The 18,420-nt window shown below is 38.2% G+C and overlaps 1 protein-coding gene across 12 annotated transcripts in view; it reads left to right on the forward strand.

Moving 5' to 3' along the window:
• Positions 1–18,420, forward strand: part of ARMC8 (armadillo repeat containing 8) — a 94,243-nt gene that overhangs the window by 3,994 nt on the left and 71,829 nt on the right. For 6 of the 12 annotated variants that reach the window (XM_014851975.3, XM_070493380.1, XM_070493385.1 and 3 more), the window contains exon 2: positions 15,367–15,443. The exons of 5 other annotated variants lie outside the window; for them this stretch is intronic. In XM_014851975.3, the coding sequence (XP_014707461.1) occupies positions 15,367–15,443 (77 nt within the window). Of the gene's footprint in view, positions 1–6,575; positions 6,757–15,366; positions 15,444–18,420 lie in introns of all 12 variants that reach the window. One more of the 12 variants, XM_070493381.1, reaches the window with a different exon arrangement.

Consider the following 18,420-nt stretch of genomic DNA (forward strand, 5'->3'; position numbering starts at 1 on the left):
CCATGGTATGGATGTACCGCAGGTTGTTGAACCATTCACCTGTTAGAGGTTTTGCTTGTTTCCAGTTTTTGGCTATTACAGCCTGCTGTGAATGATTATGTACACGTTTTTTTGTGGACATAACTTCTCTTATCTCTGAGATAAATACCCAGGAATGCTATTGCTAGGTTGTGTGGTAAATGTATGATTAGTTCTTAAAGAAACTGACAGACTTTTCTGGAGTGGTTGTACCATTTTACATTCCCGCCAGTAATATATGAGAGATCCAGTTTCTCTGCACCCTCACCAGCATTTAATATTGTCATTATTTTTTCTTTTAGGCATTCTAACAGATGTATAGTGATATCTCATCATGGTATTAATTTGCATTTCCCTAAGGATTAGTAATGTCAAAAATATTTTCATTACTTATTTACCATCCACATTTTATTGAAATATGAATGAAATATTTTCATGAAATATTTCTTCATATCCTTTTGCCCACTTGTTAGTAGGACTATTTGTTTTTTGACTGTTGAGTTTTGAAAACTCTTAATATGATCTGGATATGAGTCTTTTGTCAGATAGATGCTTTGCAAATATTTTCTCCTGGTATGTAGTTTATTTTTTCATCCTCTTAACCATAGGTTAAAAAATGAACTTTGATCTCAACTTCATATCTTACACAAAAAATCATTCAAAATGGATCATAGATTTAATTGTAAAACAAAATAAAACTTTTAGAAAAAACAGAAGAAAATCTGCAGAATCTTGGGCTTGGTGAAGAATTAGACATAACACCAAAAGCACGACCTGTTTTTAAAAAATTGATAATTGTACTTAATCAAAATGAAAATTTGTGCTTTGTAAGAGACCCTGTTAAGAGGATGATTGCGTTTTACTTTGGTCACTTTGTTATGATTTGAGAGAGGCAAGGTAATAAAACACTTTTGAATCATATTGTAGGCTGATATAAACACTAAGACACTTATTAATTTTAATTGCCTCCATTACAATCTTTTCTCAGTGCCGTTATGCCTTTTTGACAAGCAGCTGTTAAAATTGTGTAGGATATTCCAAATCTGGATGTCCCTTGATTTTGTTCTGTTCTTGATAATTATAAGCGTTTTGTTGGCCTTAAGCTGTGTATTGATTTGCTCTTTTACATGGACAACTGACAATAGTTAGAAAAAAATTTTTTGTGAAGTTAAGCCCAACCAATCCTATAAGCATGAATTTGGCTTCTCTTGGTTTTTAGTAGTAAATGCAAAGTAAAATCTGGTCACTGTATTTTAAGGTTTGCCATTGGTTTACTCTACAAAGCACTAATAAGCACACAGTATGTCAGGAGGTGGTTCTAAAAGAAATTAATCAGTATGAACTTCCTAATCTTTACTGGCAGTGTGTAAAGAATGGGAGATGTTTTCAGACATCTTGCTGTCTCTTTAAGGAAAGATTGCCATCTGAATTCAGACAATAAATGCTCAAGAAGTCTTTTAAGCTTTACCACGAATTAGACACACCTTCATGTGGGGTCTTCTGATTTCACTTGGAGATCTAAGCTTCCTATCTCCTCCCGTTCTCATTACAAATTTTAAAACAGTGCCAGGGGCCAGGAATTTCAGTGATTTTTGGCTTGTGTCTTTTTGATTTCTGATTTGGCAGTTGTTTTGCAGTGCCATCTGTCATGTTGGCTTCTGCATAAAGATATGGAATTATTGACAAAGGAAAATTCCTGTTACTTTCTGGAAATTGGAGAACATCTGCCTTCACTGAGCAGTGGTGCTGTGATCCCTGGGATTGTTTAGATATGAATGAAAGGTATTCCAAATAAGAGCTGTTTTGCAGAAACAGCTTCCACTTGTCACTTTGGTAAAAGAAAACTGTTTTGACCTCATTCCATAAAATCAGAAGAATGAAGAGTTAGCTACAGCCTCTAGTAAATTCGTAATTCAGTTATTGGGGAAGGGGGAACGATGAGACAGTGTCATGCTTTCTATTAAAAAGGAACAGTTGTGGCCCAGTGGGAAGAGTTTCCCGCCTCTAAGACTTATTAATATTTGGAGATCTTTACCACCTGGGAAATGATTATAGAACATATGATTCTTTTGCTTCAGCAGTGTTTTAAGAACTTATTAGACTTTCAAAAAGTTGTAAGTGGTGACTGATTGGATAAGGGGAAGGAGAAAAGGGAAAGTCGTCATCATGATCAAGCGTGATTCGTAAGATTTTTACCTTTACAACTAGGTGGTATCATCTACTGAGGTGATGAGGATTAGGAGAGGAACATGTTACGGGAGTAAGGAGGAAAAATGGGTGTCACTTGGGGCATGCTGAGTTGGAAGTGTTTTCTGGACATCCATTTAGAGGTGTCCAATAGGCAGTTGGAAATTCTGGAGTGTTTTCTATACCACCAAGCAATTCTCCAGTTTACTGTGGACACTGGCTGGATGTCTTACAATTTAACTCAATTCTGCCACTATCTACCTGGAGATAGTGTCAGATCTCATAGATTAAGGGCTCCATTCTAACAAGACTGCCCCCACTTTGGATCCCAGTTGTAAGTCCAGGTTGTTCTTCTGTGCCTCTGACTAACCAGCTATAAATCAAAGATTCCCATGCCTCCCTCCTTGGGTTCGATCATTTGTTAGAACAGTTCACAAAGCTCAGGAAAACGTTTACTTCTGTTTGCCAGTTTATTATAAAGGATATTATAAAGGATACAGATGAACAGCCAGATGAAGAGGTACATAAGGCAATATCTGGAAGAGTCCCAAGTGCTGGAACTTCTGTCCCTGTAGAACTGGGGTGTGCCACCCTCCCAGCACATGGATGCATTCACCAACCTGGAAGCTCATCAGATTTTATTTAAGAATTTTTATAGAGCTTTAGTCTCCAACCTCCAACTCTCTGCCTTCCCAGAGGTTGGTGAGTGGGACTGAAAATTCCAACCTTCTAATCACTTGGTCTTTCTGGTGACCGGTCCCATCCTGAGGTTAGAATTTCTAGGGACACCTTGGCCTAATCATTCATTAGCATAAACTCAGGTGTGCTCAAAAGGAGCTCCTTATGAATAAGCAGAGACACTCATATCACTCAGGAAATGCCAAGGGTTTTAGGAGCTCTATGCCAGAAACTGGGACAAAGACTAAATGTGTTTATTACACCATAGATAAAAAGGTCTAGTGCTTAAACCTGGGTGAAGATCGTCATTTGGGAGTCATCAGCATATTGATCAGTGGTTTTAAACCTTTTAATGATAAGAGTCTCAACACCCTCTTCCCCAGAAAAATATGCATCTGCCTAAAGAATTGCATAATCTCAAGGGGTTGATGGAATCCCTGAAACCCACACAACAGTCTTGAGTTAACAATGCTGTTCTTTACTCATCCCAAAGTCAGTCACAAAAACAAATGTAGCAAAATTTTAAAATCATTTTGGAATGGTAAAAATTGTGCCAATAAGGTTTTAAAACTCACGTAAGGTGTCATGTAGGGGACTTGGCTCTGAAGAATCATAATCTTTTGCCCAGAGTATGCCAGTGATCTTCCACAAAGTGTTCCATATCTACAGAAAGAGCTTTGTGTAGCACATGGTGTAGCAGGCCCAGGAGGCAGAGCTAGGTTAGCTAGAGATCCAAACTAGGACAAAGTAAGGCAGTTGTGGATCTGGGCACAGGCAAAGTGGAATAGACAGAGATCACAAGTGGCCCATAATATTGGCATGATTGTCACAGGTTGCAGTGTGGATAATGGGTCAGACAGATCCTGAGTTGTACTTTAATAGGAAAGCTAGCTAATGCACCAATTGCTGGAAGTGGTGGGCTGAGTCTGAGTCAAGCACCATGGATAGCTCCGAGGCAAGGGTGTTTACTGCCTCTAAGAATCTGAAGCAAATAAGGCCTTTTTTTTTTTAATCAGGAGGCAGCTAGTCTATCTGGACAATACTGCTTTTGATGTGTACCATAAAAGATGGTACCTAGGATCTCTAAGTCATTGCGATCTTAAAATTCATGATTGCAGTCGTGAATAATAATTTGAACTATTCTTTTGGCCCAGGACAGCACCATACCCATGTCTAAATAGCCCCACTCTGTTGTGTCAGGATTGAGAACTAGGCATTTGAATGCATCCTAGTGGGTTTCCTGGGCTGTCTTATCATCTTGGGAGGCATCTAAATGAACCTCAGCCAACCTAGAGAGTATCTCAATGTTGGTAAAACTCCTCACAACCCTTGTCATTCCTACGCCGCAAAGATGGTTCTTGCTCCCTTGGACTTTCAGATTATGCTGTTTTGCACCATAGGTCCTTACTTAGTTTATTTACTCTCTCTGGAGGGATCTCTTCTTGGCCCTCAGTCTTCAGACAGTCCCGTCCACACTGAAGAGTAAACAAATAGAATTTAATAGTGAGAAGGAACCTTAAAGATTGTCCAGACCCAAATAACTCTTTGTGATTTGTACTATACTTTAAAAGGCTAAACATTGCAGTGCTTGATTAGAAAGAAGCATGAATGCTAAATTGCTCCCAGTTCTTGTGACTACCAAAGCATGTTAATAGCAATTGTTGATGTTATACAAGGGCTGTAATAATATTTTACTACATTAAAGACTCACTACAGAAAAAGTAAAGGCTACTCTTCATATCCCTTTTAATCTAACTGTGCCCTGGTTTTTCTATTATGAAATAAAAATCCTCCTTTGTGTCAATGTGAAATTATGGAATCTTTGCCTGGAAGAAACTTGCAGATAATCTTGAGTTCATCCTTGCCATTTTTTTATTGGGGAAAACTGAGCACCAAAGAGGCTGACTTGCCCACTGTCATATGCTGTTATATAAAGTGTCAGAGTCAGATTTCCAAACATCTAAATTTTAAAACATATGTGCACTGCCTTACATGTGAGAATTTCATTTTCAGACTCTATAAGCACTGATTTATTTACTGTTTATTTTAAAATATGTTCTCTCAACATGTTAAAGTCTGATTTTTCAGCCTTTATTTATTGAGAGGTCAGGATTGCCTCTTATCCAAGTAGATTAAGTTAAAAATGATATATTTAAGTATTTCTTGATTGTGTTTGTGAAATTAAAGCATATTATATTCTATTATATGACAATCTCAGTTGTCATAAGTATGTTACATTCTACACTGATGGGATCCAGCCAAACTGTGAAGCGCCATTTTATGAACTTTAAAGCTGCAGTTTAGCTGCAGAGGCTGCAGTTTATCAAGGCTTTGATTAATCTTCGGAGGGAGGATGATGTGAGCCTCTGCAAACACTGAAGAATGAATCCCATGACAAAAAAAATTTAAGGATAAAAATAGTTGCAAAAATGCTATGTGAAAGTATAAAGGATTTGAAAGAATTGAATGAGAATCTGAGTCCTAACAGGGCCAAAAGTTTACCAGAATACAAAAAGTAAAAAAAAAGGGGGGGAATCCTCCAAACTTTTGGGTTTTAAGTAGCATTGGGGCATTTTCTTTCAATTTTTCTTCGTTTTGGAGGCAAGTGGGGATTTTGGAATACTATGTAGGAAGGTCATGATAGCTTTCTGCAAGGAAAAGGTTAGTCTTTTTTGTTGATGATATTATCCTTTTGGTATTGTTCCAGAGGGAGGCAGATTTTTTCCCCCTCAAAATTAGGAAAGAATTGTCTAGCAGTTAGTGTCAGAGTGAAACAAACTCTGGCAGAGAAATGCTTTGCATCACCAGAACTCTTCAAGCAAGAGTAAGGCAGTATTTAGGATTTTGTGAGGTTATCTTACCAGAACAAAGGGGGAAACATATGGTTTTAAACTAAGGCACAATTTAGTAAGATACTGATTTTAAAGTATTGATTTCTGATATTCTGGACACTGGCAGCCCTAATCTCTTTAGGGACAACTGCAGACATGTCGTGTCCCTGAGCTTTAAAATGAATAATGTGAATTTGTGACTGATCTAATCAGTAGACTTATTTGGGATTTCAGAAAATTGTGAAAGTGACAAAAGAAGTCTTTTTTTTTTTTTTTTTGGACTGAAAGTTTTGGAGGCATCAGAAAACCAGATTTTGGTTTCAAATAGTTTTTGGAATGAGGAAGAGGTTCTGGGGCTCCAGCTGACTGGAGTGGTAGCTGTTTCAGGTAGTGGTCTCCACCTCTACCAGACTTAACACCTTCCTCTTAAAATGTGTTTTGTGGAGCCTCCTTGGCTGTCCTGAAGTGAAGTTCATAGATAAGTTAACTATCCTCACAGGTAACTTTAAGAGTTGGCATAATGCCCCAGCTGTATTAAGAAAGAAAGAGCAGGAAACTAATTTATATCATTTAAATGAACAAATACTCAGGTACTTCTGTACTAGAAAGAAGTAATAAAGTAGTCATATATTTGCAAAGGTCTGTAGTTTGGCTGTGAATGTGACCACTTCGCTACAGACTGATATAGGTATGATGGAATGGTTACTTAAATACAGTAAGTGGTATTGTTTTTGATGTGACTTTCTTTCTTTCTTTTTTTTTTTTTTTGAAGATTGGCACCTGAGCTAACATCTGTTGCCAATCTTTTTTTTTTCTTCTTCTTCTCCCCAAAGCCCCCCAGTACATAGTTGTATATTTTAGTTGTAGGTCCTTCTGGTTGTACCATGTGGGACACCACCTCAGCATGGCTTGATGAGCAGTGCCATGTCCGCGTCCAGATCGGAACCCGTGAAACCCTGGGTCGCTGAAGCGGAGTATGTGGACTTAACCACTCGACCACGGGGCCGGCCCTGATATGACTTGCTAAAATGAACAACTTGTGGTAAAGTTCCTAACAAGACAAAGTACAACCTTTTCTTTATTCATATGAGAATTAATTGCATTCTTGGAAAATTGATTGTATAGCAGAGTGATTCAAAACATAGTTTCTGTTTATATATAAAATAGAGTTAGAGTCTAGGCTCAGATAATTAAAAATGGGTTTCTTGCCTGTGTGACTGCATAGTGGAAAGTCTTTGGGGATGTGGGCCTGTCATCCTATGCATTGCAGAACGTCTAGCATCCTTGGTCCTTGCCCACTAGAAATCAGTAACACCTGTTGTCATTTTGACAGCCAAAATCACTTCCATGGATTTATAAAATGTATCTTAGGGAGTATTGCTGTCCCTATTTAGAACTGCTGAGATGCCGAGAACATGGGACTTTCTGAATGGTAGATGTATCCTAGTTACCTCCCTTTCTCTCCTATACTTCTCCCTCCCCCCAGCTTGTGACAGTTTTTAGTATAAGGACATGGAAATGTGCTAGTAAACATTTCCCCTTGTAGCATGTATAGCCCCCTAATATTCTGTATCACTTAATTATTATGTTTATTGCTTTTTATCTTTCTCCCCTTGCTGAAACACAAGCTCTGCGGAGATAGGCTCTTCTTTTCTTTTCTTTTTTGTTTGGGGGGGGGCGGTCTTTAGTCATTGCCTAGAACAGGGCCTGCATAGCTGTTTAAATATTTGTTGGCTGACTGAATTGAGTACAACTTCAGCTTGTTTTGTATTCCCAAGTGTGTACTATATCATTATAATACTAAATTCCGTTTCTCAAACACATCACATGGCTTCAGAACTTTGTTTTGTGTGTGCTGGGCTCTCCACCTGGAGTCCTTGTCTTTTTTTCCTCCCTTTTTCACCTGGCAAGTTAATATTAGTCTTTCAGATTACTCATCCTCACTGTTTAGGCATCATAGCCCATTCCACCCCTAACTTCAGTACTTCAGTTAACTGTATCAGCTTCTTTTTATCTTGTATCCACTTTCATGGTTACACTTATCTTGTGTTTCAAGTTACACTTGTAACTTACTTGCTTCTCTGTTTCCTTTCTGTGCTGTGAACACCTTGAGGGTAAGAGACTCTTATCTTCTCTCTCTGTTACCACCACCTAGAATGATACCTGGTAAATTAAAGATATTCACCTGTTGAATTTCAGCGTGAAATAGGTTTTAAACTAAATCTTTATAAAGTTCAAACGTCCTGTTTTTTTTGCGTGTTTCTTTTATCTCTCCCCAAAACCAAGATTTTCCCTGACACTGCTGAATGATGAACATTATGAACAATTTTATCTTGAAGTTCCTAGTAGTTTGTGGAATAATCAGCATTAAATTTTGGTTGGCAATCACTAGTTTAAACATTCATTTCTTAGGGGTCAGAATTCTCCTTTGAGAACTGTAACATTTTAATTTCTAAAGAGCACATGAATTTAAATGAGTAAATAGATATGAAAACGCTTTGTAAACTGTAACATACTAAATAAGTGTCAGGTATCATAGAAATATTATCTCTCTACCTTTTCTTTCTGGGTTGGTTGTATGGGAAAGAGAACACTGTAAATTGATTCTTCCTTGAACTATACATTGGTATTCTAAACTGTGATCTTATATTCTCTGAGTCCATGGCAATAGCTAAAGTTAGTGATAAAAACTGTACAAATGTTTATACATCTTTTAGCAGCTTTAAAAATCTCTAGTAATGAAAGTTAGATTTTTAAGTTCAGCCCTTAAGTGCATATTTATTTCTTGCTAAGTACTTAGCTTGCTCTGAGAGAAAGCTACTATCAGGTGAGGAAAAGAATCTTTGAATAATTAGGCTTTAACCGTGAATATAAATAACCAAGAGGAGCATTAGTGCACATTAGTACACTTGTTAAAGCAATTAACTTTTTTGTACAGAAATTGAATTTCCCTGAAATCAGTATTTGTGTGGTACTTTTGCAGTTTTTGAGGGATTTTCCTGTATATTATCTCATTTGATCCACACTCCAAGCTATGTGGTAATATCACCATTTTATAGTTGAAGAAGCAGTCTCAAAATTTTATTTTTGCCCTAAGTCACAAAGCTAGTGAGTGTTAGAACTAGGACTCAAACTCAAGTCTTCAAATGCCACATCATTTGTTCTTTCTACCACCCGGTGCCTGAGTATGTTAGAAGTAAAGAATACTGTATTATAGTGAAATATACGTAGAGCAAGACTTTAATGAAAGAAATAAAATAGTTTGATATCTCCTTATTAACCCTTAAACTACCATTCTTCATTGTCTAATAAACTCACCATTTCACTCAAAAACTTCAGTTGAACACATTTAGTTCTCCAAATTTTTGAGTTAAGTCCTGTTCATGGCAAGTCTAAGACTTAGTAATTTGACATTCAAAATCCTTCCTAAAGAATTTTTTTTCAAAAGGCAGAATTTTAATTCACCCCACTCATGGGTAGTTTATTCAGGAGGGCAATTAGAGACTATTCTAGTGTGCCCTTAAGTTTTTCCTCTTTTCTTTTGTACAGTGGTCTCCCCTTATCCGCAGGGGATGCGTTCCACGACCCCCAGTGGAAGTCTGAAGCCATGGATAGTATCGAACCCTGTATATACAGTAGTCCTCCCTTATCCACAGTTTCACATTTTGCGGTTTCAGTTACCTGTGGTCAACTGTGGTCTGAAAATATTAAATGGAAAATTCCAGAAATAAACAGTTCACAAGTTTTAAATTGCCTACCATTCTGAGTAGTGTGATGAAATCCCACACTGCCCCACTCCCTCTTGCCTGGGATGGAAATCATCCCTTTGTCTAGTGTATCCATGCTGTATGTGCTATCCACCCGTTAGTCACTTAGTAGCCTTCTCAGTTATCAGATCAGTTGTGGCTTGTGTTCAAGTCACCCTTATTTTACGTAATAATGGCCCGAAAGCACAAGAGTAGTGATGCTGGTAATTCAGATATGTCAAAGAGAAGCCATGAAGTCCTTCCTAGAAGTGAAAAGGTGAAAGTTCTCGACTTAATAAGGAAAGAAAAATAATCATATGCTGAGGTTGATAAGATCTAAAGTAACTTATTACAGCATATTGTTATAATTGCTCTATTTTGTTGTTAGTTATTGTTAATTTATTACTGTGCCTACTTATAAATTAAACTTTATCATGGTTATGTATGTATAGGCAAAAAAACATAGTGTGTATGGGGTTCTGTTCTCCATGGTTTTAGGCACCCATTGGGGGTCTTGGAACGTATCCCTCTGGATAAGGGGGTCTACTGTACTATAAAAGACCAATAAAAGGTAGGTGGATTATATGGCTCAGTTTGTCTCCAACACTCTTGGTTTATGTGTAATATTCTGTAACAGTTACTAATAGTTCCCTCTTTCAATCTTAAAATTACCTTGGTTTGGTGACAAATTTGAAGGTCTATTAGTCATCTATTATATTGTTATGTAACCAATTACCCTAAAACTTGGCTGCTTAAAACAATGTTTACTATCTCACAGTTTCTGTAGGTCAGGAATTCAGGTGTGGCTTAGCTGATGCCTCTGCCGGAAAGTCTTTCCTGAGGTGGCAGTCAGGATGTCAGCAGGAGTCATGTCTCACCAGAAGACTCAACTGAGGGAGAATCTATTTCCAGGCTCGCTCACATGGTTATTGGCAGGATTTAGTTCTATGTGGGCTCTTGGACTAAGGGCCTCAGTTCCATGCCAGGTGGGCCACTTTGCAGGGCAACTCACAGCATGGCAGCTGGCTTTTGACAGAGACAGACAGACAGACAGAACTGTGAAATGACATCTCTTCACCTCTGCTGCATTCTGTTTGCTAGAATCAAGTCACTAAGTCCAGTCTTCACTCAAGGGAGACATTGCACAGGGCTTGACTAGCAGGAGGTGGGCATCCCTGGGGGCCGTCTTAGAAGCTGCCTATCATAGATGCTCACCTAATAAAAGGGAACTTGCTTCCACATAATACTTCTCCACAATAGAAGGCGACTCATTACCCGTTTCTGTCTTTGTTTTCCTGCAAGAAGTTTGCTTCAAGCTTCTCTTCTTTTTTTAATGATCAGTACCCATTTCTACACACAGTAGATTCAGCTCTTCTCTAGTCACAAATTTGGTGTCTACAAACTTTCTGCTGAAGGGATCCATGTACATTTTTCACATAATATAATTTTGGGGGGAGTACTATTAAGCATAAACTCTAACAGGTTTTTAATGTGTACATTTGTGGTGACTTTATTGCAGCTTTGAATGTGTAAAATGAGTTCAGAGCTGGGTTTTGAGGTCTTGCTAGGTCGTTTGTTTGAAGCCTTGTGCCAAAAAGTGGAGATCGTAGTCTGACCCTGGCTAGCTCTCCTCTCCTTCATAGGCACAGACTGTACCTTGAGCTTTAGGCTGGCTGCTTGGCACATTCACTCTATTGGTTGGGAGGATGGAGGACTCACCATGTGTACAATCCCTTCTAGCTGCTGGAAGCTACAGAAAGTAATTTAAAAGGCCCTTGTTGTTTTGAGGTCAGAGTGAAGCCACATCTTGAAAGGACAGAACATCAGAAACCCTCCTAACCTTGCCTCTGTGGGCAGGAGGGAAGAAGGAACCCCAGTGCTTCTCATATTTCTGGAGTAAATAAGAAGTGCCCAGATCAACTGTCCCTAACATGTCCCAAAGTGAACTTTTGATCTTCTCTCTCAAACCGGCATCTCCCACAGTCTTCCTTATCTCATTAACTGGTGACCCAGTCTTCCTAGGTGTGCAGGCAAAAATCTTAAGTGTTATCCTTGGCTCCTCCTTTCCTTCACACCCCGAATCCAGTCTGACAGCATATCCAATTTGACAGTCATTTCAATTTCAGCATTTATCTGGAATCTGAATAAGTCTTACTACTCTTAAACTCTTGCTCTTGTTCAGGCTGCCATCGTCTCTCTGAAATAACAGCATTTCACACTACTGAAATGGCCTCCTACCTAGCCTCCCTGCTTTCGTCCTCTGGCCCACTCCATACTTTTGTCTGTTCCTAAAATTGCAACCAGAGTGATCCTTTTAAAACAAATCAGAACCTGTCTGTTTTCCCAAACCTGTCTAATGGCTTTCCAACTCATGCCATAAGATCAAAATCCTTACAGTCATCAACAAAGCTCTACTCCAGCACTGTCCAGTGGAAAAATAATGTAAGCTACATATGTAATTGTAGTTTTTCTAGCAGCCATGCTGTAAAAGTAAAAAGAAAATAGATGAAATTAATTTTAATGTAACCAATATATCAAAATATTATTTCAACATGTGATCAATATAAGGAATTAACATCAAATTATTTTACTTTTTTATATCAGGTCTTCAAAATCTGGTGTGTATTTTGCACAATTTGGATGCTAAATTTTGATCAGAAATACTTGACTGGCATTTAGGTTTCATAAAATTTACAGTTGAAAAAGTAGATTTACATACCCAAGTAGTTCTAAACATTCTTAAACGTTTCCTGATAACTGAATCCAGTATTGGTTTTTAAGTTTAAATTTTAATTAAAGTTAAAAAATTTAAAATGTAATTCCTAGCCACATTTCAAATGCTCAGTCGCCATCTGAGGCTAGTGGCTATCATATTGGACAAAACAGCTCTTTACCATCTGGCCCCTCTTCACTGACCTCATCTCCTGCTGCTTTCTCCTTTGCTCGTTCTGCTCCAGCTATGATGGCCTCCTGTTCTTGTATCACAGCAGGCGCTTCCCATTTCAGAACTTTTGCATTTGCAGTTCTCTTTGCCTAAAAAGCTTTGCCCCCAGATAGCCACGTGACTTACTCCTTCACCTTCTTCAGATCTTTGCTCAAATGTCACCTTGGAGAAGCTTTCCCTGACCAACCTATTTATATCTGCACCAATTACCTTCTCTCTCAAGTTCTTACATTTTCCAGGCTGCGTTTTAAGAGAAGAGTGGAGAGATAAGAGGGGGAAAGTGACCTGATCTGCAAAGGAAAGCAGTGAAATAATGAGAGTTGTCCCACGCAGACAGAAAAATAAATATGTTGGGCGAATGCACAGAGTAAAATAAGATGGAATAAATTACTATATCCCCTTAGCTTGCTACTACCTAGGCTCTCAGAGCATCATTTTTTTGCGTACATGACTGACCCTCCTTATAGACTGAAGCTCCTTGAATGCAAGGCTCTTTCTTAACATCCTCTTGTACCTTCTTTGGCACCTGGCAAAGAACTTTGACCAAGAGGCAGTCTGAACTCTCCAGTCATGGGCCACCTATTGGTTAGCCTTTTGTATTTTACGTTCTGTGGTTGCCTCTGTACTTTCCAGACTTTTCAGTCCAGCAACTGGTATACTTGCAGGTGGTGTGTGTGTGTTGGCTTCACATGCCCTATGGCTGTGTTTATGACACTAATTCCTTCTTTCTTTCCTTGTTCACTTTCCAAAACCAACTCCTCTAAGAAGCTTTCACTGATTCTCCCAGTTCATTAACCCCTCCTCAGTGCTGCCTTTATGTGTGTATACTTCTATTTTGTATTCTAGTAGGGAGTATAAATATGTAAACACAATTACAATAGAGCATGAATTCCTGTGGGCAGGGGCCATGCCTTACTAAATTCTTTTTTTTTTTTTTTTGGTCTTTAATGCCTTCCTCAGTGCCTTGCATATAATAGGTACTCAGTGCTTGTTAAATTGAATGAACCAGGAACAGAACAGTAAAGAACATTGCTATTAATAGGTGAAATTTATGTTAAGATACAAGTTTTGGGGGCTGGCCCCGTGGCCAAGTGGTTAAGTTCATGCACTCTGCTTCGGCGCCCCAGGGTTTTGCCAGTTTGAATCCTGGGTGTGGACATGGCACCGCTCATCAAGCCATGCTGAGGTGGCGTCCCACATGCCACAACTACAAGGACCCACAACTAAAAATATGCAACTATGTACCGGGGGGGGGGGTGCTTTGGGGAGAAAAAGGAAAAAAAAGCAAAATCTTAAAAAAAAAAAAAAAAAAGATACAAGTCTTAACCCCAAGTACCCTTTTTTAAACCTCATTGAGAGGCAAGAGATGTAGAGCTGTGGGAGAGTGTGGAGAGAAAGAGTGAAATCAAAGATCAGTCCCTAGATAGAGACTAAGGGGGTGAGATGCTCAGAAGCATTTACCGTATTGGAGAGCCAGGAAAGCCATGTGCTCAAATAGAGTGACAAAACTCATCTGTTTTTATTACAGGAGTGTTGTTTTCAGTTTTACTCTGGATTTTGCTCTTCCTATGTTGTTTGTTGATATATTTGTGTAGTTGTTTACATCCCTACTTGACATTTGACAATCTGGGTAAAGATCATCCCTCATTTGTTAACCAAGGGATTGGGACAGATAATTATTGAGTCCTTCTAACCCTATGATTCTGTTATGTTGAGGAAACCAGACCCTGTTGGTACCCATTAGGTATTGTAATGGTACGCTGGTGGGCACAAGAATTTTCATCAGTTTTGTTTGTTTGCTGCCATGGTTTGTTCTTCATAAATGGAGTACGTACTAAATGTGGGAATTTGATTTGCCTATGAGGATATACTGGTAGCAAGCTCATAATGTGAAAATATGCTTTGATTTTGGATTAACTATGTTGTCAGGAAATTAGAATTTGTGCAGTTTTTCTCCAGAGTTGTTTTTGGTGACTCAGAAGCTTAAGCTGGCATTGTGTCTTGGCAGTTAACTCTTTTTCTGATCAAGAGTTCTGGGTAGATTGGAAAAGTATTTCCTCCTCTCTATAATAATTTACTGCTAATGAGTGGCAGTACATAAGCATATTCCAGCAGACTTCAGAAAGAAACAGCAAAGGACAAAAATTCTTTTTCTCTGGTTCTTAGACATACATTCTTTGTTTTAAATAATAAGTATTGAAAATTAAATATAAAAGATAACTATAACCCCCCAGAAATAAGTATTACAAGAAATAACATAGCGGACAAACCCCACAACACAAATAAAAGGAGGTAAGTGCCCTTGTTCCTTATGCACTAACTCTCCCCCTTCTGCCGAGCCTCAGCCAGTTGAGACTAGAGAATCCTGTTGGACCTGATAAATCACTCTTATTCTTAGTTGTTTTTCCCTCACAGAAAGTGTGACAACTGCTTTATTTTGGTTTTTACATTTTGCATGTGCCTGCCTCCTAGCAGTGCAGATCCTCTGCATCAATCCGAGGATCTTCCTCTTGGACCTAGACTGCCCCTCGGAGACTGTTCCTGGGGTCCTTATCCTTTTTCCTTGCCGAGAGCCAGCTTTTCTCTGCCTTTCATGGACACTGAACAGAAGCAACAGTCCTATCTGCTATTCACATGTAGGTGATTAAGTTAATTAAGAAACTCAGCTTGCTTCTTAACACTTACTCCCAGTTCTTTTGTTGGCAAACCTTGCAGGGCTCACCACCAAGGTCCCACTGTCTAGTTACGTTTTTAGTGAGACCAGATATCTTCTTTCTTCCCCATCTTATTGTTTATCTTGTCACAAGCTTTTCTCAGAATGATTTAATATAATAAGTATTTTATAGAAATTCTAATGCATCTACCTTAAGTTAGATTAAATAGCTATTTGATGTTGTGGGTGATGCTGTGAATTTGTGATTTGCATGGCTTCAGATGTCATAATTTTTCCCCCACTTTCTAGGAAGTAACAGCTAGCAGTCGCCACTATGTTGACAGGCTATTTGACCCTGATCCCCAGAAAGTTCTACAAGGTGTCATGTAAGTAGTATGTATTTAAGAGTCTATCAAAAAGTCTTGTTTGTTTTCGTGTTTGAATCTGCCAAATATTATAATTCTGAAAATGCAGGCTTATAACTTTTTTCTTTTGTTTTGGAAAGACTCCTTGACATTCATGACTTTAATATTGTACTGTAAAGAATTGTCTGTTGGGTAGTTGTTTACTGACTTGGTCAGCTTCATTTTTTTGTAGAATGCTTGTTTTTCATTTTAAAGAATGTTTCTTTTGGAGAATGCTTTTGTGACTTTAATATCCAGCAAAAGCAAGACAATAAAATTGATGATCTTTTATAATTGGAAAGGGGTGGGAGAATAGGTCAGAAGGTTTTTTTGTTCTGTTTTTGGTTAATTCGTTGACTGTCTCTAAGGTTTGAATGTCCGAGTGATGTTTTAAATATCAGAATTTAGAAAGCAGTCATTAGAAAATTTAAATAAACTCTTGATAACCTAAATGCCTTTCTTTTCTCCAAAATTTCCTTGTGTTTGGTGAGAGGACATATTTTTAAGCAACATACCTGAGGTGATTATGCTTTGAATAAATTAAGTGGGACAAGTATGATAAGGTTGCAAGAGATTGAAAGATGAATTCTTCAAAGAGCAGATTATCATGCTCTTAACACATTAGTTCTAAGGAATAAAGTCTAGCCTAAGACTCCTCAGAGGATTGGGAAACACACAGGGCCCACAGGCCTGAACTGTGTCCAGGGGAAGGAGGACACAAAAAAGGGTCAGGATGAGATACATCTGGGATAGCAGTGAAGCCGAATGAGTCCCTTTCTTCTTCTCTTACCCTGTTAGTGTTATCAGCCAAATAGTACCTTTAGTTTAACTCTCGCTCAACTATGGCAAGGCTGAGATGCTTTGTTTATGGAAGTTTCTACTGACTACAGTTCTTATTCAAACCCCAACCCTCTTTTGCTGGCCACCCCCTTCCCCCCGAAAAAAGGCATTGTAGACCGGATGTCTTGGGGATGTGGATTGGTAAAGTGGAGGCAAGCTAAAAGGGAGTAAGGCTGCTTGATTATTGAAATTGAACTGGAAGGGAAGGTGAGGAGCTGGATGGAGACCCACCTGGAATACTTGACACCTTATCTTCACATCTTCTCAGTTTAGAGAAATAGGAGGTGTTAGTTCTTATTTTTTCCATTATGTTAACTTTGTTTTTGTCCCTATCACCAGGAGACTTTATAATGATTTAATTAGCCCCACTTTTAGACTAGTTTGGTTATTACCAAGAAAAGCTATATTAAATACATCAGTTAAATACGTCAGTTTGGGTTGTGCCTACACACACAAATTAGTTGAGGGGATAGGTTTAACTTAACACTCTTCCTTAGACAAGCAGACAGTTCCCGCACACAGCCAGACAGCTTTCTGTGTTTATAATCCCAGAAATCCTTAGGTGATTTAATCTAATCACCTAGATTAAAAATCACTTAAGATTCCTCAATAAATAGTTGAAAATGTCAGGCTCATTAAGTATTCATTGAATGATAGTAGAAGATGCTGTTATTATTATTTTTATTATTACTGCTACTATGGTTGTTTAGGAGAAAAGCTAAATTTGTCAGTCAAGAATTCTGTGTGAACTAGAAGGACCCACAACTAGAAATACACAACAATGTACTGGGGGGCTATGGGGAGAAAAAGGAAAAATAAAATCTTTAAAAAAAAAAGAATTCTGTGTGAACAACTTGTATCTTGAGTTATATCTGATATGAACAGCTAATTTGAGTGTTGCTTGTCACTTTTGAAATTTTTTGTTTACCAAAGAACACTAGCTTCTTGAAAGTTGGTAAAATATACAAAAAACCATTAAAAAAATCGGGAAGAATGTGTTATAACAAACCAGCTAAGGTGTGGTTTGATAGCCTTACGCTTCTTAAAAAATTATCAAGTCTCAGACACTTAGCTGTCTGCTGAGACGGATAAGAAAGGCTTTTGAAGGGGGTGGAGGGGAAAGGGCCTGGGCTTTGGGGTTAGACAGCAGGAGGCTGAAGTCCTGGTTCGGACGTTTCCTAGTGAAGTCCTTTCCTAGCTGTGTATAGGCAAGTTACTTAATTTATGTGAGCTTCAACTTCATCATCTGTAAAGTTGTTGTAAGAATTAAGTCAGAAATATGAAATTCAGTGCCTGGTATGTTGTGGATCCCTGCAAATTGGCACTTGTCATTATTGGTCCTAATTTAAAACAACTTCAAAAATAGGATGATTCTTTTCAAAGAAGAGAAAGGAAAACTCAAATAAGAAATATCAAACAGATGAAACAACTCAAACTGAAGGAGAAGAGGGAAAGGGGCTAGAATCCTTGACTCAGACAAGAGAGTGAGAGTTATAACACATGCCAGTGAGTGCGATTACTGCTATGATACTAAAATCTGTTTACAAGTTCAAGGGACAGATCACCCCAAATCTTTCCACTGTATGTCAGAATAGAGCTGGCCTTATAGGGGTGTGTGTAGTCTAATTTGATAAATCTTCCTTTTCCTCAGAAATATTTATTCTTTCTGACTTAATTCTTTCCTGAACTTTGTCACTGTCTGCAAATTAATTATACATAGTCAAGACAATGAAAAGTGAATTATATTTTTAACATTTTATTAAGTTTTAAGTAACCTTCTCTAGTAGTGGAATAATACAGTATTGATAGAAGAAAGGGGGAACCAAAATAATGTTTAGGAAGAGAGCTGACCAATTCTTTCCTTCTTATACACATTACACAACCATCATTGAGTCACACAGAGACCATTACTAGACAAAAATAGGTAGGTAGAAGGGAGGTGGTGGCCACAGAGTGTAAACAACCAAAGGTAGCCTCCTAATTTTAGGGAAGAATGAGACAGAGGCTGAAGTAATCAGTTTTGTATCCAAAATATCCAATTGGAACGACGTAAAAGAACCAACCAACTAGTTTTAACTACAAGACAGCCGGATTTTAATCATTTTTCTAGCTATATGAA

This window comes from Equus asinus, chromosome 21 (assembly GCF_041296235.1).
Source record: "Equus asinus isolate D_3611 breed Donkey chromosome 21, EquAss-T2T_v2, whole genome shotgun sequence".
NCBI lineage: Eukaryota > Metazoa > Chordata > Mammalia > Perissodactyla > Equidae > Equus > Equus asinus.